This window comes from Meriones unguiculatus, chromosome 17 (genome assembly GCF_030254825.1).
Source record: "Meriones unguiculatus strain TT.TT164.6M chromosome 17, Bangor_MerUng_6.1, whole genome shotgun sequence".
NCBI classification, from domain to species: Eukaryota; Metazoa; Chordata; class Mammalia; order Rodentia; family Muridae; genus Meriones; species Meriones unguiculatus.
Window position 1 is genome coordinate 83373074 of NC_083364.1, and position 22771 is coordinate 83395844.

Consider the following 22771-nt stretch of genomic DNA (forward strand, 5'->3'; position numbering starts at 1 on the left):
GGAGGAGGTCCTCCCCTAGTGGACTTGGAAAGGGGCAGGGAGGAGACCAGGGAGGGAGTGTGGAGTTGGAGAGGGAATGAGGGAGCGGGATACAGCGGGGACACAGAGTTAACAAAATGTAACTAATAAGAAAAATAAAATTTAAAAAAATGTAAAAAAATTGTATTTCCATCTGAATAGTTGTATAAGTTCTGAATATCCTTGTATGTAAATAATGATTAAGTTAGGTATGACACTGCATAATTCTAATACCTGAAGGAAAGGTAAATGACAAAATAAAGTATATATTTTTGAAGTATAAATTCTAATTAAAAATAGATTTTTAATCAGAAAAGATTTTGGAAAACTTGTCATAATTAATCAATGTTTTCCATTGCATATCTGCAGAAAATTATATAACCCTGATTTCAGTTAATTATGATTTTAATTTTTTTCAGCCATCCCTTATATACTTTACAAGAAAGCTTTAATACATTACATTACAGAAATCTCAAATGAACACATTATTCATCCACTTATATGAAACATATCAGCACTTATGAACATAAGCTTTTATATAAAATATTCAATGATATTTACTAAACAAATTGTGAGGCTACTTTTAAATTTAGTCTGTTTTTGATTATAGTAACATATTGTAAATCCAGATGGCTATTATATTCCACGGCATAAATAATACAAATATACTTAGCACACTAGGAGTATACATTATTGGTAGAGTGCTTGCCTAATGCATGCAAAGCTCTGATTTAAGTGTCCAGGATCACACAAAAAATGAAACAGCTGTCTTGACAATGTTATTGCTTATTTAAAGTATGACAAGTATTAAAAGTAAAAGCACTTCTGTACTAACATTCATAAATCATTTTCAGAGAATGAGGCCATTATATGTTGAATCTTTTGATTACAACATAATAAAAAGAATTGTGTGTGTGTGTGTGTGTTTTAGTCTGCTTCCCTATGTATCGTAAATGTCACATATGGCAACACATTTTGTATACTCACAGTGTATCCATGGCAAATAATTATTACTTTACAATTGTCACACATGACAGAGGAATTTGGGCCTAAGAATATAGATTACTATTCTTAAATTTTATATATGCTTTATCTTCGCATAAGCAAATATATACAAATACCTTACTTTTTATAAAATTATATCATATGGAAAGTTTAAAATCTTTTCAAAAATCACAAATATTTTATATTGTGTATTAGTGTAATTTGATTCTATGAACATATTTACATATATACATATAGCGTTTAATCAGAAGCAAAAATAAAATAGTAAAGTTAAAATTTTGAAAATATTACATTTAATGATTTATTGAGTTTCTTAATAGTAAATGGAGTACCTATTTGCATAGAAACTATGCAAATTAGAATTTGTATTATTTTATCTACTCAGGTGGTCAATATGTGAGAATATTTTAAATTCAAAGACTTCAAAAACATGGCTCTCTGAAACTCTGCAAGTAAAGTTTAAACTAGCAGATGGCCTACCCCCTTAATCATTTAAGAGTGTCAATATACAGTGAATATTTTAATTATACTTTCACACAAGTAATGACTTTGATGATTTTAATAATATATCCATAGACATGTTTTATATGGAATATTTTAAAGAAAATCATTACTTGCTTGACAATCTAAAAGAAGCAATGTGACTTTTACATGAAAACCCTGTGACCTCTCTGTGGTATGAAAATTCCTTATCATAATATTAAAAAGCTCACTGTCTAAAATATTTCCTAAGATATCATATTAAGTTTAAAATTTGTGATTGTTTTTATTTATTCCATATTGAACTAATGCTCATTTATGTTATTTTTATTGTATATTCCTTGGGTCTGTCTACATTCTTTTTCAGAGAAAAATATTTATGGATAATTTCAGAAAATAAAATAAGAAGAAATAATTTTCCTCACAGATGACCCGTTGCTGTTAACTTTATGCATTTCCCACTGCTTTTAATTTTGAGGGGATGCCTGTTATGTTAACTAAAATTGTCCTTAGTGATTAGATGAAATATTTCTTTTCTTTTTATCTGAAAGCAAATGCAGGAAGCTTCAGTTTTTATGAAGTGGTTAGTTATCTAGATTCTGAGTTGGAAAATTTAAATTAATGTTTACACTGTAATTATTTTGTTGTAATTGCTAAGCAGCATAAGTGCTTTTTCAATGTATTCTAAGTATTAAGTGATTAAATAGTTAATAATTTTAGATGAAGGTACCTAACTTACTTCAGTTCAGAAAAAACATTAGGATTCTTTTTTTTATATAACAGTTGCCATTTCTACACAACTTGAACAAGTTGGCAAATTGGTTCAAAATTTAGAAATATCAAAGGCCAAAATTTGTTTTTACAAAATATTTACATCTTTGTAAGCACTTCTCTCTTTGTGTTAATACGGCCTCTGTTTCATGACCTTAGCAGGGAGAACTGCCCACATGGCATGTTGTTAGCACTTGTTTCTCTTTAGCAACATCTATCATTTGGGCTTGTGTCTGCTTACGGTGGTTTTAATATTTTGTGCAATAATAATCCATATAGTATGACTGTGGAACTGCAATTCTCACAGCTTAATTTCCAGTAATATATTTCAGATGAAATGTTTGAAACTTGCTTACTTGGACCAGACGGAGTCCTTAATGTTGATTAAACAAAGATGAACATTTGTCTTAACATTTGTGTTTACTTTCAGTTTTGTAAAATTTTCAGATTTCCAGGCTTCTATTAACATTCTTTTCTAAATTACTGCAATTGTTACATAATAGTAAATGTCACTGTGAAAACAAACACTGGAAACTGATTTTCAAACATTTGTTTTCCTCTCTGCAGCAATTGGTGAGCCTGAGAGTATAGACTGGTACAATCCTCAAGGAGAGAAAATCATTTCAACACAGAGGGTTATGCTTCAGAAGGAAGGTGTTAGGTCACGACTAACCATCTACAATGCAAATATAGAAGATGCAGGGATATATCGCTGCCAAGCGACAGATGCCAAAGGACAGACACAAGAAGCTACAGTAGTTTTGGAAATTTACCGTAAGTTGTGCATTTGTAGTTTAGTTTATTGAAACAGCAGTTTTATTCCAAAGGATTCAAATACAATAAGATATGCTTGATAGTAAAAACTGGCACTTAGTAATAAATTTGAGGGGGTTTGAGTACATATGTTTAACTCAGAAATATCTTGCTCTTCATCATTTTGTTTTTCATTGCTCTGAAAAGAAGATATATTAAAACAAACATACACTTTTCCCATGGAATGTGTTCATTTTTCGCCCTTTCTATGCATGTCTTGTTAAAATTTTTTTAAAAAAGATATTTTCTTTATATAAGTCTATCCCATCGTAGTTTGTCCCAAAATTACCAAAAAGAAATAAGTTGATAATTTATAGGAATAATATTTGACAACTTTTTATTGCTTTTTGAATGATGCAAAAAATCTTTGATTTATTTCTTAAACTAAAGTTGAATTAATTTTACTGCCAAAACAATTCATGTTTTTGTGAAAAACTCTTTATTGAACATAAATATCTGTACTGATTCATTAAGCCAAGACACTTATTTTTCTCTAATCAATGTTGTTCTAAGTCTTACATATAAATAATCTAAATATATAGATGCTATATATACATGTAATGGAATTTCAAGAAAAATAAATTAAATGGGGTAGAGAATTCAAAGAGTTGAAGTTGAAAGCTAATTTCCGGGACAGCAAATGTCACACTCAACAAAGCTTAAGAGAACACAAGCAAAACTGTGTTCTTGGGGCACATTGGCAAGGCACTGAAAACATGAGATCACTGTTGATGAAGTCTGAAAATATCTAGAACCTCATTACACTAATAATGATAGATGGCAATAATGTTGAGTTAGGTAAACAATAAATCTTTTACAAGCGGTTCTTATCTTCTTGGTGCAGAAAAACTCACCTTCAGAGATGTGGTGTCCCCACAAGAATTCAAGCAAGGGGAAGACGCAGAAGTGGTTTGCAGAGTGAGCAGTTCTCCCGCCCCTGCTGTCAGCTGGTTGTATCACAATGAGGAAGTCACCACCATTCCCGACAGTTAGTATTTTGGTAACTCCCTACGTTATATGTTCTAAAAATCCTTCAAGTTTTACAAATACAGAAGTTCTCTATTGTAGTAAAAGAAAAAAAGAGTCAGGCATGCTATTGTATGCCAGTGTTCCTAGCACTGGGAATGAAGGCACAGGAGGTTTGCGGTTTCAAAACCACTGTGGGCCACACAGCAAGAGTCAGATCCAAGAAACAAATATACATATAGCAACCAAGAGGATGGTACACATTTCACTCCAAGAGTCAAACAATTCTGAAACCTAAGAACTAGGTACAGGTTTGCACTACTCAGGACTTTGGACCAAAAACTGTACTGTTGGTAATTTTAATAGCTAGCAAAAGCAAGCCATGAGGTGACATGTGCCTGTAATCCCAACACCTGTGGGACTGGGCAGATGCAGAATAATCAGGAGTTGAAGGCCACTTGAGTTTCATAACATTTCCAAAGTCAACTTGGAATACATGACTACATGTGAAAAACAAAACAAGAAGCAAAGGAGCCAGCAAGCATGTGCAGCCTTTGGCAGACTTGGCAGCGGAGATGACAAGTGCACTGGCGCAGGGAGGAAATAGACAGCACATGTACTGACACAGGACTATGTGTGCTTGCCTCCGACATTGTTAAACAATGCAAAGCCATTAAAGTCGTGCACATCGGAGCGTACAGATGCTACTCGTTACCATTCAGCATGATACCATGAGGACTATCTACAATTAGAATAAAACACCCGGGCGAAATCTGCCCGACATGCTATGGTTGCGCTCTCAGAGATCGCAGCATGTTCTAAAAATTATGGAAAGGTAAGTATAGATAATAGACAGAAAAGGATATTTGTTCAAATTGTCATCACGATTTTGGTTCAGACTAAGGCAAAATTCCAGAATATGACATTGAAATTGAAAGCATAATTTGCTTACATTATGCTACTCTACTACCATGCATAGGGACATTTTCAATTTGGTGCATTTCTTTTTTCAGTGCACCTGCATTACATAGAGATACAAAATAATTGAATGTTTTAAAGTATTTTCCATGTTAGATGATTCCATTATGTTTTTTGAAGAGATGAAATTTCCACAACATAAAGGATGGGAAGTAGAATGTCTATTTTAAGTATATAGACAGGGTTTGTCATAATTATGTTTAATAGTCATTTTTTTATTTTAAGATCATTCACCAAGCATAATATAAGTACTTGTCAGCTAATGATAAACTCCCTTTTTAATAAAATATAACATTTAATTACTTTTGTTTTATTATGTAAATCCATCAAGCCTTACACAAATTATGTGAGCAATTTTTACAAAGTGTTTCCAGCATTGTTCCTTTCAATCTGAAAGGACAAGAAGTTTCTTTAAAATAAATGACACTATCTTCCATTTTCACTTTATGCAACGTTGAAGTTCACATTTAAACACAGGCTTTTGTAACCCTAATCACAACAAGATTTAAAATGAGTAATATTGTTAAAATATGACTTTGAGCTAGGTGAAGACGGTTTGAGAAGTGCAGTTATGATGAAGAGTTGGCACAGCTGACATAGTTGACCCCACCCCACACTGGAATATGCAAATCTGGAGTTCCCATTTATTATACTTCCACACTTGGTCTTGAAACACTGAAGAGATTTGTAAACTCCTGTGCTCTTCAATGAAATATTCCCATCGGTAGACAATGGATCAATAATTCCGTTTCAAGCAGATTCTTAAATGTTTGCTTTATGAATGAATAAATATGTTGCTAGGTGTGTGCTTGTCAATCGCGACATATATTTTACTGTTTTACGTTTTATTCTGTTTTTAAAGATGAGAACAAATTTTACCATAATTATATGTGTTTAGCTTATGCCTAAAAAAACTAATATCTCCAAAACAGATATGAATAGTTTTGAAATTGAAATATAATATTGAGTTGTATAGTGTGCTATGAAAATAAAATAATGGAATTATTTGTATCAAACTTTTTAAGGTAGGAATATTAGAGGCAGATTCTGAACAGTTAATAATCAAATAATTTGCATATTTAGATTTATAGGTATAAAAATTTTTGCATTGCGTTTAATTAATTCTCTCTTTCACAGCTAGTGTAACAAAATTGGACTTATATTTGAGAAAACAGTGTATAAACTTAAGATTATGCAGACGGTCTGGGAGTTTCCTTTACTAATGTGTCATGGGTTACTGAACTGACAGTAAAGATCAAATGCGCAAGGCCTCAAAGTGTTTTTCTCACTTGCTTCTTATAGAAGATGTGAGTCAGATATCCATCATGACATTATAAGAGAATCATTTAAGAGAGCTTTTCCTGCCAAAGAGCTCCAGCATGAAGAAAACTCCTATATATCAGAATTTCCTCATTTTCGGTGGTTATTTACTGGTTGTTATCTAATGTAACTTTTTAAAATTTTGGATGATTAAAATTTAACTTATTTGCAACCGATAAAAAGCAGATTTTAAACATTTGCAGACCCATAGTTACCTATGACTTCTTGAAGTAACCTTTTTAGGGCACTTGAATCAATGATGTGGTTTGTTGTTGTAGTTTGCCACCATCTATGGGCTTTATAAACACATGTGGAATTTTATGTGTCGTTTTATACGGATTGTTTTTACTATGGGGAGTTTTGTGGACATAAATATGTAAGAGAGCATGTTTTTGTAAAAGTATGAAATAATGTAATTGAAAGATTTGACATTTCTAGGGTTTTAAATGTTTTATAAAGTTGGAAAATAACATAAATCACCATCATGTAATTGGGACAATTCGCATGTCCTTGAATGTCATTAAACAAAATTATTTCCTTTAAAAATGATTTGATTAAAATATCGCATAATTTTTTTCTCCTTCCTTCTCTCTCCAATCCTTTAGATGCTCCCTCTCACTTGCTTACAAATTCAGGGTGGTCTCTTTTTAATTGTAACTAATACGTACTGTACAAATATTTTGAATAAATATCTGCATAACATACTGTGTCTGTTTAGTGTTACTTTTCTGTATTTGATTTTAGGGATGACAGCTGCTTATTGGGTAACTAAATAGGGTTCATCTCAGGGGGAAGCCAATTCTCTCTCTTAGTAGTTACTAATTCTCTGTAGTTTTTAATCTAGGAGTAGAGCCCTGTGATATTTCCATAATCCATGATGGCACAAACTAGCATTAATGTTGTTCCCAACTTAAACATAATTTTATCTTGTGCTAGTGTCCAACAAATTTTTGATAGAACATACCTAAATGACTCTGGATCCTCTTGGGTTGTTCCTCCTCTTTCCAGGAGTCCAGTGACTGGTACCTTACATAGTCTACAGAGCTCCCTCTTCCCCAGCCTAGTGGCTGCTTTGGTGAAGACATTTAGTGTTCCATTTTTGCCTTAGCAGGGAAAGCCTCTCTGTGAATGTCTTGACTCTAAGGTTAAAACAAGAGAAGAATCATAATGGAAAATTTCACGTATACTTGGAGTGAATTAATTGTCTTTCTCTTCGTAATTTGTGCTCTTTTTCTGAGTTGGCTTCTTAATTTTGCTAACTGCCATCTCAAACAAATACCTATTACAAAATAACTGACAATAACTTACAACCTGAAGAATGAAATTTATGTCATTCTGATTCTATAAAAATCTCTCCATCTCATTAAAAAAAAATGATGGAAAACTACACTTGCATTTGACTAGGCATAGATAATAGTAGTTTTTTTTTTTTTCTTTTTCCTTTTTTCTTTTTTTACCAGGACTCCAGGTGACAAATTTTTCTTCTTTCTCCACTTCTTCCCCCTCCTCCTCTTTCTTTAATTTTTTTTTTTCACAAATGTCTTCTGTGATTTTCATGCTTCTCTGCTAGGCCAAAAAATAGAGAAGAAAAATCAATAAATTTTGGACCAGGCAAAAAAGTAGCATCTAGACAACAAATATTATAGAAACTTATTAGTCTGAATAGTATAAATTGTATTTGATGCAAATATTCAAAGTTAATAAATACACACAACTTTAATAATTAAAATTTATTGAATAGCATATCTAGTCAGAAATTTATATTCAATGCTATATATGGATTAATTAATTAATTAAGAAGATATAAATTATTTACTGTGCAAGAGGATTCTAAAATAAAACCATTTTATTTTAAAATCCTTAACACAGCAGAACTATATATGAGAGCATTATTTACATATTAAGAAAAGCATTAGTATTACAGAAACATCTTTGATAATGGTGTTTAGTAGAGATGATGGTTAAGCATCTCTGAAACTTGTATAATCATTTAATAACACATTTAGTTCTGCTCAGTGATTAAGTGTGCTTGTTCTTGTAGAAGACTCAGGTTCAAATCCACATGGTGACTCACTACCATCTGTAAAAACATTTTCAAGAGATTCAACAGGCATGTTCGTAGTACACATATGTGCAAAAGGGTAAAACATACATATAAAGTAAATTAACAAAAAATATAATACTTTTAGCAGTCAGTTAGAATGAAATAATATCTGCCTTTCAGCTTACATTTTTGTGCATGTGAACAGACAAAATAAAACCTTGAAATAAAAATTAATGCTTGCATCTAATTATTACTAAAGAAGATTAATATGTAATTTGCAAAAAAAGAATTACTTAAATTAGTTGAAGGTATAACCATTTTTATATCCTTTCTGTGTTTGAACATTAGTGTGTTATTTGGCTGGCTACTCAGGTTATAAAAAATTGGCAGCTTAATTATTCTTGGTGAAGGATGTTCAATAAATTCTATAAAAGTTTTTCATAGCCAAGTATCTGTTTGCATTTAAATATTGTCAGGTCAGCAATGTCTAAACTCCTTGCATTGTCCTTTTCTGTATCATTTCTGCATTCAGAGCACCAAGGAGAAAATAATAGCCTAACCATTGTATGTGGATATCAAGTCTTGCACATATTTTAGAGGGGGATATATCAAGGCAGAGGTAGAGTTGAAAACGTGAAGTCATAAAATTACATTTTACTTTCAAATTTGAATTTGTGGTTGATGGAAAGTTGGATAGTGTCAGAAAAGTACTGCATTTTAATTCTGAGAAATTCAGAGGACTCTGAACTTAGCCTCAATTACAGATGTTATTTTTTCTCCTTTGCTTGTTTTTCAGATCGGTTTGCTGTGCTTGCAAACAATAATTTGCAGATTCTCAACATCAATAAAAGTGATGAAGGTATATACAGATGTGAAGGAAGAGTAGAGGCTAGGGGAGAGATTGACTTCCGAGATATCATTGTTATTGTTAACGGTAAGCCATAAATCATTCACGTACATTTTGTTGTTTATTTTAGCAATGTTTGTTAAAAGGGAAACTGTAAAATCAACAATGAATACATTCCTAGCGATTACCATCTATGCTTATAAGAATCTGCCAACGTTTTTTTAAGGCATTAGTCACATTGCATAACTACTTACAGGTACAGTCTTAGATGGCTTCACTTTTCAGTATGTCAATCACTCTTTGCCAGGTGTGTAGAAGAAAGAATACAAAATGGAGCATAATGATATCTCCTATTAGATACATAATTAAAATTCTATAATGTATATATCACTTAATTTTCACCTTTGCATTTCCTCACTTTCATAGTTGTTTTAATTCTGTATCTTCTTAGTGACTAATGGGCACAAATAACAAAGTTTATGAGGTCAAAGTGTCTCCTCCAAAATTGTTTCTCATACCACATATGCTGCTTGTTTAAAAAGAAGTTGTATCAAATTATTAATTTACTTCATTTCATAAATATTATCTAAAAGGTAGCCATTCAGATTCTTTAGTATTTCTAAAATACACTGCATTTTCTACCATCGTTTTCTTCATGACGAAAATGTGCTTTTGAAGGTTTTCTCCATTCACAGAGAAATCTCTACTCATAACATTGTTTTATCTCTTTCTCGGCCAAAGATTTCAGTGATTTTAACCTTTCAGTGTTTCATATACCATTCAGGGGGGAAAAGCCCACAAGAAACAAGAAAACTTACTTTTGATAGAGAAAAATTGTTGTGATAAATCTGCACCCTAATTCAAATGTCAGGAGAAATGAGCAAATAATCAACAAAAAGCTAACACAGAACCTAAAATACCAAGAGGGTAAATAGTATTTGACCTTCAAAGCAGAAAAATTATTTCAATACATACAAAACAGAATTAATGATTTATATTTCTATTTGCTTATACTTTTCTTATCCTCTGCTTTATTATATACACAAATATTTATTTCATAGAAAGTGGCTATTTATTTAAAATAAATTTATTGTATGTGTATGAGAATGCATCTATGTAAGATATATAATACATATGAATTTATCAGTAGTTTATATTGTTAGTTATTAATCCACTTGTTCTCTATGCTTCTCCTGAAGGATTTATGTAAATTTGCATAACTGTATTTCATCAAGTCTTTGTGGTTAGTTTTCCCTTTTGAGCAAAATAAGTTAATACATAAAGCGTTCTTTAAAATTTCCAGTTTATAGGCAGCACTATAAAGTATTTCTTATTACAGTTATTACATGTTATTGCTTACTCAAGTATATGTATGTGCATTTATTATTAACGAAAACATTAAGTTAATTAGATTATTAAATATATGTAATACAAGTGGCTAATGTGCTGATCTTTTATCGTTCGTTCTCACATATTTTATTTATTATATTATTGTGTATTTTAGTCTGTTTTTCTACTATAATCTGTTCTAATACTATAATAGATTTATTCTGATGGAAGGAATACTGGTATACGAGTAGTCATCTGAATAACGTTCACTTGAATTTCCACATTTCTCATATAACTTGCTCACTAAAAGTAGCATCTGTCTCTTATTCTTATTTAAGAGTCTACAATAAAGTAAATACAGAGAAATCTTATTTCCACCCATGAAAAGAGCACTGCAGATGACACTGTTTTGTCTGTCTGATTGATCACAAAAAAGAGAATCGTGTACCTGTTTCCCCTACAGACTCAGCTAAAACCTCTGATCCTCTTTGAGTGAACAATGCTAACAAATGCGTTTTCCACTTACGGCCACAGTCTCATGCTTTAAAGAAAGGTTCTAGTTACTCTTTTCTACAAAATAAGTGTTTACAAATTCTGGTATCGATTGCTCTGCTACTGGGTGGTGCAGTCAAGACCTGTCAAGGAGATGTTTACTGATGTCACCAGGAGCTATGATTTTCTCTCACCTGCTCTTTCACTTAGCCAGGAACAACATTCTGTTTTCAGTCCTCTGCACTCTTCTTCTGTTTATTGGTGTCTTCTAAAACTTGAGCTTCTCAGAAAGATTTCCCTGAGCATGATCTTAAATATTTCTGAACAATTTGGAAACTATACACTTATAAGAGACATTAAATGAATACTATTATTTAAGTAGGTTAGACTGAATTCAGCATAAATATGGGTGTACATTGATTGAAAGGACACCATAGTGACTACATTCCTTCTAAGATATTGCTTAACTATTGGTTAGCCTGCATAATCATTCAGAAGTATGTAGATATGAATTTATTGAATGAGCTAACAAGTTTTTACTATAATGACTTTAAGATTTGAAATTAGATAATATGGTATCCATATATCCAAATCATAGTTTTACTTTTTAAAATGAAGCCAGTGTTGTTTTATTTTTTCATATGCCTTAAATAAAACAATTCTGTCCTATCTGATTTCCAGCTCCCCATCACCACTCAGAATTTTATACAAGTTATGAAGAAAATTGTGAGTTTGCAATCACTGTAAGAGGAAAGTACACTTCCTCATTTTCTCACCCTATGGAAATGAGTTGATATAGATGGAAATACAGAGATCACAGCCTAAGGATCACGATGACAACTGCACTCCACAGCTGGACACTCTTTCACAAACATTCCCAGCCATTATCAGTTACTGTTGATTGAGGCATTTGAAAGAAGAGTAACATATAATTGCCTTAAAGTTTTATTTCTAGATAATTTTCATCCAAACTCAACCGTTCCTATCTCCATTAACCTCTACTTGAATCTGTGGTTAGTGGATCATTTTTGTAAACTTACAAACAATTTAGAAAATCAGGTACATTGTTTTATAGAAAAGACAACAGTATGTAGCTTCATGTTTTTGTCAGTATTGTAATGGAATCAACCATGAAGACAGAAATCAAATTTAATATTATAATTTATGAGAAAACTTTTAGTAAATAGTATGTACATCTAATATATAACTTATAACAAGTGCAAGAAATAAACATTTATTAAGACCAATCAAATATCCAGTTTGTTATTTTTTTCCCATCAATTCTATTAATTTTCTCAAATTGTAATCCTGGCAATATTAAAAAGGAATATAACTCTTACCTAGTCATTGATTTATGAATTTTTCTTATGATAAAGTTGGTTAGATGTGTGAATAGAGGGGTGTGTAAAAATCGAAAAACAAAGAATTGTCTGTATTCACATAAATGATATATATGGAAAGATAACAGTTTTTTTACTTTTCCTTAGTTTTTTCTTTTCATGTATCTAAATTCTGTTTGGTACACTTAAAGTAGAATCTTCTTTGCTGGTACTTGCTGAGTATTCATCTGTCTGGCGAGTTTTAAATCAATTTGCCACAAGCTAGATTCACCAGAAAGGAGGCAACCTAAAATAAGAAAATGCCTCTACAAGGCCCAGCTTTTAAGATGCTTTGTTAGTTAGTGAGTGATTGGTGGAGAAGGGTTTGGCGTAGCCGGTTGTGGGATGAGCTTTTCCTGAACTGTTTTTCTGGGTTCTATGGAAAGGCAGGCTGAGAGAGCCATTGGGGAGCAAGCCAGGAACCAGCACCCTTCCCTGGACTTGGCATTAGCTCCTGCCTCAAGTTTCTATCCTGCGTGAGCTCCTCTTCTGACTCCATTCAGTGATAAACTATGAAGTGGAAGAGTAAGCCAAATAAATGCCCACACTCCAACTTTTGGTGATTTTGGTTATGGTGTTTCATAATAGCAATAGCAACCCTAACTAAAGTTAGTGCCAGAATAGTGGGGTGTTTCTGTGACAGACCTGACCATGCTGTTTCAGGAAAGACTCTGGAAGGACTTTGGAAAGTTGTGGGGGGAAAAAAGCCATTGAATGTTCAATGCTTGGTGAGCTGTTTGTTTGACAGGAGCTGGTGAGAATGATCAGGGCAATGGTGATAGAGGCCTGCCCTGTAATGTTGCAGAAAGATGTTTAAAATTTCTAACAGGGCTTTTTGTTATTTTGAATTAAAAATCTCTGGTTCTGGCTAGCTGAGGATGAAGAATTGGTTCTGATTAACTAGATACCAGAACTGCTAAAGTGAAATCTTTGCTTTGCTGGGATACTCAGTGCTGATCAGCTAGAGCTGAAGAGACTGACAACATTGAGGTGAAATCCTCGGGAAGGATTTTCTTGAGATCACATAGAGCCTGCATTCCAGAGTGGCTAACGTTGCATCTTGTGCTGACAGTCAAACTTGGCAGTGTAAGAGCCACCCAGATGGTACTGGTTTTGAAGGCATGAAGGGGTCATGGAGAGCAACAGAGGCTTGACGTTGTGAGAGGCCAGTAGAGGCCATAGGTGAAAATGTAGCCAGAGTAGCACTTGAAGGCACTGGATTGAAGGAGTCGTACATGGAATTTGAGGCTTGGCACCATGAACAGAACCTAGGAGAGGATGTGGGAGAAAATTAATCCCAGTTTCAGAAGAAGACCCCAGGGTTTCAGAGATGTAAAAACCATTTGATGATAAAGGAGTGAGGAGTGGAGCAAACTGGACTCTAGAAGACAAGTTCTTGATCTGCAGAGGGCAGAGATGGAGAAGTGGTCCAGGCCTGTTGGAGGATATCAGAATACTGAGTGAACCCCAGATAATTTCACATTGTGTTACTTAAACTTTTGTATTGTTTTTGCTTTGTTCATCTTCTGAATGTGCTCTGGTTCTTCCCTCTTAAAGTAATAAAGTATTTATTTTCATTTTTCCAGGATGCCACTGTTGAGAAACTGAACTTAAAAAAGAAATTGAATTTTACCACGAGTGAAAATTTAAAGATAAGGGACTTTTAAAATTTGGAATATTTTATACCCCAATGTTTATATTAATGTGAGATCTTTGGGATGAATAAGAAATGAAAGGTTGAGGCTTAATAGCAATGTGTATGTATGTCAAGTTGACAAGAGATCAGTTATCCTGATTATTTTTATGTCAACGTGACATTTGTTCTCTAGTTTTTAGTCTACTTCATCTCTAGCAAGCCATTCATACATTATTTTACTAATTATGTAATTTCCTCTCCACAAGATCTCGTTCTACTAGCTCTGTTTTGGTTTTTTTGTTGTTTGTTTGTTTGTTTGTTTGTTTTTTTCTGAAGGCTAACTGCTGAAAATGGCTGTCCACACTCCACAGGGTACAGACATTTAAAAGGTTTATTTGAAAGAAAAGGATAGGGTGTAACAAGTAGAAACACTGCAACACTCTCAGGGGCCCAATTTGCCCAGAAAATGCCTTGTCTTCAGTGTCAACCACCATCTGAACGAAGCAGCTCAGTGAAATTCTTACTGAACTTTATTCCAAGCTATGGGATGGTTTAGGACAGCTGAAAACTCCCAGTGAAGGGAGTGCTTTCAGGGCTTCCTAAGTGAATTTTCTTGTGCAGCAGATATTCCAGCACTCTTATTGTGGCTAAAAATCAAGAGACAGAATCTTTGTCAATACTGAAATTCTCCAACTGAACTGGAAACTAATTCTCTCTTTACAACATGTAACATTGAATCTTTGGAATTACTCATTTATATACTAAATATTCCCACAGATTTGACTGTGATCTTATATTAGACAATTATGCTCTGTTTTAAGCATGTATTTCAAAATATATACTTAAAAGTATTTGAAAATAACATAATAGAACCATTTCATCTTCAATAGCTGTTCATTTTACATCTTACTGTTTTTCCTTGATAAACTTTGCTTTGAAATTCAGTGCTAGCTATGTAATCCTGGCACTATCACTTCCTTATTGTATTACTCGGGTTGAAAATAACATGCAGTAAATAGCCCATGTATGTCAAGATGATAAGAGATGATTCTTAAGCTTGAGAACATTGGAAAGACTTTTTAGAAAAACAGAAATGAAATATGAATTTTGATGACATTGATATATCTGTAAATATAAGGGAAGGTGTACAAAGAGCTAGCCACTGGGGAGAAGAGGGAGGGTGGGTGGTACTAGGAGGAGAAGAGGGAGGGGGCTACAGTGGGGATACTAACTAACTAACTAAATAAATAAATAAATAAATAAATAAATGGGATTTTTAAGGAAATGATACTTGTAAAAATAAATAACATATATATATAAAATAAACAACATCTATTTAATTCATTTTAAGCAGTGAGTTAGACTTCAAATGAAATTTTAACATTACTTTTTTGTTTATGCCTTTGATATGATAACTTGAATGTGTTAAATTCTGTATGCTTTTTGAGGTCTAAAAATAGTTTCTATTAAATAGCAGTTTATCTTGATCATCTTTGTCAATGAGAAATGAAAGTTTACTGCAAGTATTCATAACTAACATTGATGAAAATTGAGATGCAATGTAAGTTTATATTACACCATTCAAATTCATAGGAAAGAGAACAAAAAATTAAATGAGTTGATAATGAATGTAAATATGATTTCAAACAGACCTGCTCTCACTATTGGAATGCAATCACTTTATCAAAATTACCATGAAAGTTTATATTAATAAATTAACTTATTCACAGTCTATACTATGCTGACATCACATTTTACAACGTGTCACTATATGTGATTTATTATACAAAAATCCAAAATATCTAAATCATAACAGCAGGGTGCTTGCTACCTTATCAAAACATTTCTTATAATAATTACTTTAAAATTATTTTCTACACCCTGTTTGAGTAATATGCATAAGCTTTGCAATGTGGTTTCTGAATCACTTCACATTCTTTGTTTTCAGTGTTATAAGTAATGGGACAAGGCTTGTGTTATTACATTCACAGAAGATCTGAAGAAAAGACATATTTTTTTTCACAGAATGTTTATAAATCATATTTGTTAACTATCAACCCAGTCCATCCAAACTTCTAAGAACAGATTAGGATTTACTATGTGACATTCTACAATTGTCACATGATACAAAAAGTAAAAATAAGCAAGTAAGAGGACTGGAGTGAATGCTTATTGGTTCTGTGCACTGGCTGCTCTTTCAGAACATACATACAATCCCTAGCACCCATATAGTGGTCTATATCTATATTTAACTCATACCAAAGATATCCAATAGAGGCTTATGACCTTGGAGGGCAAAGGTCTGAGACTGACACTCAACCAAGGACCATCTATGGATATAACCTAGAACTTCTGCTCGGATGTGGCCCTTGGTAGCTCAGTAACCAAATAGTTTTCCAAAGTAAGGGGAACAAGGACTATTTCTAACAGGATCTCAAGGTCAGGCTCTTTGACTCCCCTCCCCACCCAGGGGAGGAGCAGTCCTGTTAGGCCACAGAGGAGGACTTTGCAGCCAGTCCTGAAGATACCTGATAAAACAGGGTCAAATGAAAGGGGAGGAGGTCCTCCCCTATCAGTGGACTTGGAAAGGGGCAGGGAGGAGACCAGGGAGGGAGTGTGCGGGGTTGGGGAGGGAATGAGGGAGTGGGATACAGCGGGGACACAGAGTTAATAAAATGTAACTAAAAAGAAAAATAAAATTAAAAAAAAATTATAGCCTAAAAAAATGGGAAATAACTTTTTGAGACTTTTTCATATCTGTTTTATTAGAAAAATCTTACAATGTACATTTTTAGCTCCAAATAAAATACATTTTAAATAAAATTTTATGTTGATAATCCCCATAAACAAACAAACAAACAAAAACCAGAAACTTATTCAAGTGTCAAAATCAATATTGATGGGCAAGCAACACGGTTCAGTGGACAAACGTTTTTACCACCTGATGACGAGTCTAACCTTTGAGACATCAACAGTGGGGAAAAAATAATGTGACTCCTTTAGGTTGTCTAGTGACCTCCACACTGCTCTGTGGCATGAGTGTGTTAGCAAGCGTACACCAACAAATAAGTGTAATTTAAAGACTGTATTGATGGAGTTGAGGGATGTGAATTTACATTATAATACCGAAGTAGAAAAAAAAAGAGTAAATTAGTTATAAGAGCGAATGATAACACTGATAGGGTTTGGCTTTGTTTGGTATCATGTTCATCTGAGCAGCCTAGTAACTACTCTTTTAAATTTGGTATTAAGTTCTCTTTTTTAATTAAAATTTTATTTTTTATCTTAATTATAGTTTACGTACTTTCCATCCTAGCTGTAGCCACCTCCCTCATTTCCTCCCAGTCCCACCCTCTCTAATTCTCATTGAGACTACATTTTTGTTGGTTAATACTGTAACATCCGAATGGATGTTTTCTTATCAAATTCATTGTTATGTAAAAACATAAGTAGTCCTATCCTGGACATTTTATTGAAAATAAAATTTGATATATAGTAAACTGTTTCAATCTGTTTGCAGCAGCATCCGTAAGAGAGTTGGAGAATTCTCTTATAAATCCAAAGTGTTTCTGTATAGACAAATATAATACAAGGATTTATTTCTGTTAAACTTGTCTTCTCTATTGTGACAAAATATGTGCTATAATAACAATAATTTAGCCATTACTTCAGTTGAATTCATGAATAAGGATAAAACAATAATGCCTACAAAATGTTGCAAATCTCAGCCCTCATTAAAGTAGTATCTTTATGGAGTGGACGGTGATGAATACAGGACCCAAGCCTGGCTAAAGCCCATAGAATAAGTGTCAGTTGAATGTTCAATTCTGAATGTTCTATCTCCTCTTCCTATCCTGAAAGCTTAGGAATACCATGATAGTGGGATAGAAGACTGTAATAGTCACAGATTGGACAAGATCACTGCAAAATATTATCTTCTGGACATGACAAGACTGTTGCACTCGTGAACTCACAAAAACTTGTTACCAGCTTGGAATAAAAAAGCAAGAATACAGAAATTCTAGGTGTAAATTTAAAACAAGTGCACAATACCCAGGACAGAGAAATGAAAAGCAAAAAGAAAGACAAACTAATTAACTGTCCAGTGCCATACAGCCCTGAACACGTGAATACAAGTAACATATAAACCAAACAGGTGAAATGTAGGAATATATGTATGTATATACACATAGATATATTCATGCAATAAAAATTAATGGAATAAGATGCCATGAATTTGAAGGAGAATGGGGAGAGGTATGTGTGGGATTGGAAAGAGGAAAAGGAATATGAAATATTATAATTATGTTGTAATATCAATTAAAGAATGAAAATAGACAGAAATACTGTCACATGCCTCATTTAATGTTTACTTGCAAGACACAAGATTAAAATAGTAGGTTAGATGGTGAAAAAATCATGTCTATAATTACAACAAAAAGAAAATAAGATACAAAAAATGAATATATCTTTAAAATTAGGAGTAAATATCTATAAATGTACATATGAGGGATACTAGTAATTTTTACTATGCTATTTAATTAAGAGCGTGTTCCCTGTTCCTATGTTCCTACAGGCAAAAGTGTGAAGTAGTGTATTTAATTAATATATGTTTCAGCTATTTTCCTCATTGTTGTTAGGACAATGCCTCACTGATGCAGACCTGAACAACTACTCTAAATATATGCAATTATAATCAAACTTTTACTTGTCTGTCTCTCTCTCTTTTGTTTAATGTATGTAAGGGAATTAAACTATTAACATATTTGCTTTATAAGTACTGCTTCCTCATATACAGTTTAATGGCATGGAGTATGTACGTACTGAGTACAAGCTTGGGTATTACTTTGAAAGTGAGGCATTGCAATGAAAGTCTGTGACTTGTTTATTGCAAACACTGCATTTCAGCCACAGCTTCAACATGACCAAAATGTGCAGTGTGGACAATTTTGCAATGTAATTAGTTGGAAATTGGGGAAGCTTAATTTTAAAATTGAATTGTTCATGAAAATCTATTTTCATACTCTATAGCTGAAGCAGTTTCTCTTCATAAAATGTTTTATAGTTGTTTGAAGAAATTAAGTGTAGTTAATCAGAAAGAACATTACGGTTTGACACCTAATTTGAAAGCCCTGTCTTGAAGCAGTGAATGATGGCATATGGAATTACATAGACCAATAAGAACCCAAATAGGAAATCCATTTATGCTCAAAGTAGATTTCAGTATGGATTAAGTCAATGTTCCTGTCTTTGTGTGAGACGTTTTTCATGCATTATATATGTTCACTAAAATACACAGTTCATTGTTTAACAGATTGAAAAATACTAAGCTAATAACATGGCGAATTATCCTATTATTCCTAGGATAGCATATTGCTGACCTTAATTCTCTACGAAAACAGAAAGGAGCTATGAAGATTCAAAACATTAAAAAGAAGTGGCAAGATATTTTTGGTTCAGTAGTCTGGTTGCATCTCTTTACTCTGTGTCCTTTCTCCTTCAGTACCCCCGGCTATTGTGATGCCCCAGAAGTCTTTCAATGCTACTGCAGAGAGAGGAGAAGAGATGACCCTAACCTGCAGGGCCTCGGGCTCTCCAGATCCTACCATCAATTGGTTCAGGTAAGTGAGGGCCCCGTATCCTCTACATGGTGCTCATGGGGCTCACAGAACGATGGTTGCATTTGTAATTACTTAGAAAGAAACAAACACTGTCCTGTCTCATTTAAAAATAAAAATTATCTAACACCAAATGATCATCCCTGAAAACATTCATACAAGTAACATTATACACATGGAGTTTATTTAGTAATGTGTATGAGTACCTATACATACCTTCATTTAACAAAAATTGACCACAAAAATTAGATCATCAATATCAGAGTTTTTTCTCTCCTTTTCTTCTTCTATTTGTTTTCTCCTACTGTAGTTTACTTGTATTTCCTTTGTTTTATTTTATTAATATTTTCAGATGACTGTTTTGTTTTTTTCAAAGAAGATAAAGGAAGAAAATGTGCGAATTCTGATGAGAGGGAAAGGGGAGAGGATCTGGAAGTATTTAAGGGAGAGGAACAAAATTCAGAACATATAGTATGAAAAAAAATCAATTTCCAATAAAAGAAAAATGCAGAAGAAGGGACATATGGGAAATTTTTGAGGTAAAAAGAGTAGGGGGTAGTGTAATTGTATTATACTATCTCATGAATAATAAAAATAATAAAATGGTGAGTAAAATAAATCATTATTAGCATATGTGTGTGTGAGAGAGAGAGACAGAGAGAATAGGCATATTGTAGCTAGAATAAAGTCTGTGTTAAAATGAATGTTTCAGTGACAGCTGGTTCAGGGAAGAAGGAAAGAAAGAATTAAAGACTTCCTAGAATTCAATAAAAATTATGATACAACTTACCCGAACTTATGGGACACAATAAAAGCAGTGCTAAGAGGAAAGTTCATAACGCTTAGTACTGATACTCCATCCATGGACCATGCATGGAGATAACCTAGAACCCCTGCAGAGATGTAGCCCATGGCAGTTCAGTCTTTAAAGGGGTTTCCTAGTAAGGGGAACAGGAATTGTCTCTGACATGAACTCAGTGGCTGACTCTTTGATCTCCTCCCTCCGAGTAGGGAGCAGCCTTACAAGGCTACGGATTACAATGCAGTGTCCTGGTGAGACCTGATAGACTAGGAGCAGAGAGAAGGGGAGGAGGAGCTCCCTTATCAGTGGACTGGGTGTGGAAAAGAGAGAGAGGGTAGGATTGCAAGGGAATGAGGAAGGGGCTACAGCTGGGATACAAAGTGAATAAACTATAATTAATGTAAAAATATTTAAATTTTAAAAAATTTGAGATATCTCATACAAGCAACTTAACTGCACATCTGAAAGCATTGAGGAAGAAGAAGACAAACCAAAGATGAGCAAACAGCTGGAAATAATCAAAGTGAGGGCTCTGAATTCAATAAATTAGAAACAAATAAGACAATTCAAAGAATCAATGAACCCAAGAGATGTTTCTTTGATAAAATCAACAAGGTAGACAAATCTTAAACCAAACTACCTCAAAGGCAGAGAGACACTATCCAAATCAACAAAATCAGAAATTACAAGTGGGTCATAATGACAGATACTGAGAAAATTCAAAGAATCATTAGGTCCTACTTCAGAAGCCTATATTCAAAACAAAAATTGAAAATCTAAATGAAATAGACAATTTTCTTGATAGATTCCACTTACCAAAGTGAATCAAGATCAGATAAATAAATTAAACAGTCCTGTATTCTTTAAGGAAATAGAAGTTGTCATCAAAAGTATCTTATCAAAACAAAACAAAACAAAACAAAACAAAAGAGGGCCAGATAGTTTCAGCACAGAATTCTACCAGACTGTCATAAGAAGACCTAATACCATTACACTTTAAACTATTCCAAAAATAGAAACAGAAGGGACATTACCAAACTCAGTCTAGGAGGCCACAGTCACCTTGATATCTAAAACACATAAATGCCCAATAGAGAAAGTGAACTTCAGAATAATCTCACTTATGAACAGTGATACAAAAATACTTAAAAAAATATACTCACAAAATGAATCCACAAACACATTAGTGATATCATCCATCACATAAGCTTCATCCCAGGCATGCATGGGGTGGTTCAATATACAGAAATCCATCAATGTAATCTACCATATAAACAAAAATGAAAGAAACACACCCACCCACCCACCCACACACACACACACACACACACAAACACACACACACACACACACATGATCATCTCCTTAGAGGCCATAAAAGCATTTGACAAAATCCAACACCCAGTAAATGTTTAAAGTTTCGGGGAGATCAGGGATACAAGGCACATATCTAAACATAGTAAGGGCAATGTACAGCAAGGCTATAGCCATAAATAACATAAAGTACTTGGGCATAACTCTATCCAGTCAAGTGAAAGACTAGAATATATATATATATATATATATATATATATATGTGTGTGTGTGTGTGTGTGTGTGTGTGTGTGTGTGCTTCAAGTCTCTGAAGAAATTGAAGAAAATACTAGAAGATGGAAAGATCTTCCATGCTAATGAATGTGTAGGATTAACAGTGAAAATGGCCATCCTGCCAAAAGCAGTATACGGATTCAGTGCAATTCCAATCAAAATACCAACACAATTTTTAGACCTTGAAAGAACAATTCTCAACATCTCATGGAAAAACAAAAACAAAAGCAAAAAGCCAGAATACCTATTATAAAAAACAAAGAAACAAACAAACAAAAACAAACCTTTATAATAAAAGATCTTCTGGAGGTATCTTCATGTTCGACCTCAACCTATACCATAGAGCAACTGTAATAAAAAACAGCATGGTACTGGTATAGAAACAGGCTTGTGGATCAACGGAATAGAATCATAGACCCAGATTTCACCCACACTCCTACGGATACTTGATTTTGAGAAAGAAATTAAAACTATACAATGGGGAAAAAAAAAGACATCTTCAACAAATGGTGCTGGTCTAACTGAATGTCTTCATGTAGAAAAATGCAAATAGATCCACATTAATCAACCCTGCACAAAAGTAAAGTCCAAGTGGATCAAATATCTCCATATAAAACCAACGATGCACTAAATCTATTTAAAGAAAAAGTAGGGAAGAGTCTTGAACTCATTGTCATAGAAGACAA

At 33.3% G+C, this 22771-nt stretch overlaps 1 protein-coding gene across 2 annotated transcripts in view; it reads left to right on the forward strand.

Moving 5' to 3' along the window:
• Ncam2 (neural cell adhesion molecule 2) overlaps positions 1-22771 on the forward strand; it is a 465089-nt gene that overhangs the window by 264483 nt on the left and 177835 nt on the right. For both annotated transcript variants that reach the window (XM_060370676.1, XM_060370675.1), the window contains exons 3-6: positions 2842-3048; positions 3932-4075; positions 9192-9329; positions 19582-19699. In XM_060370676.1, coding sequence (XP_060226659.1) covers positions 2842-3048; positions 3932-4075; positions 9192-9329; positions 19582-19699 — 607 coding nt within the window. The remainder of the gene's footprint in view (positions 1-2841; positions 3049-3931; positions 4076-9191; positions 9330-19581; positions 19700-22771) is intronic.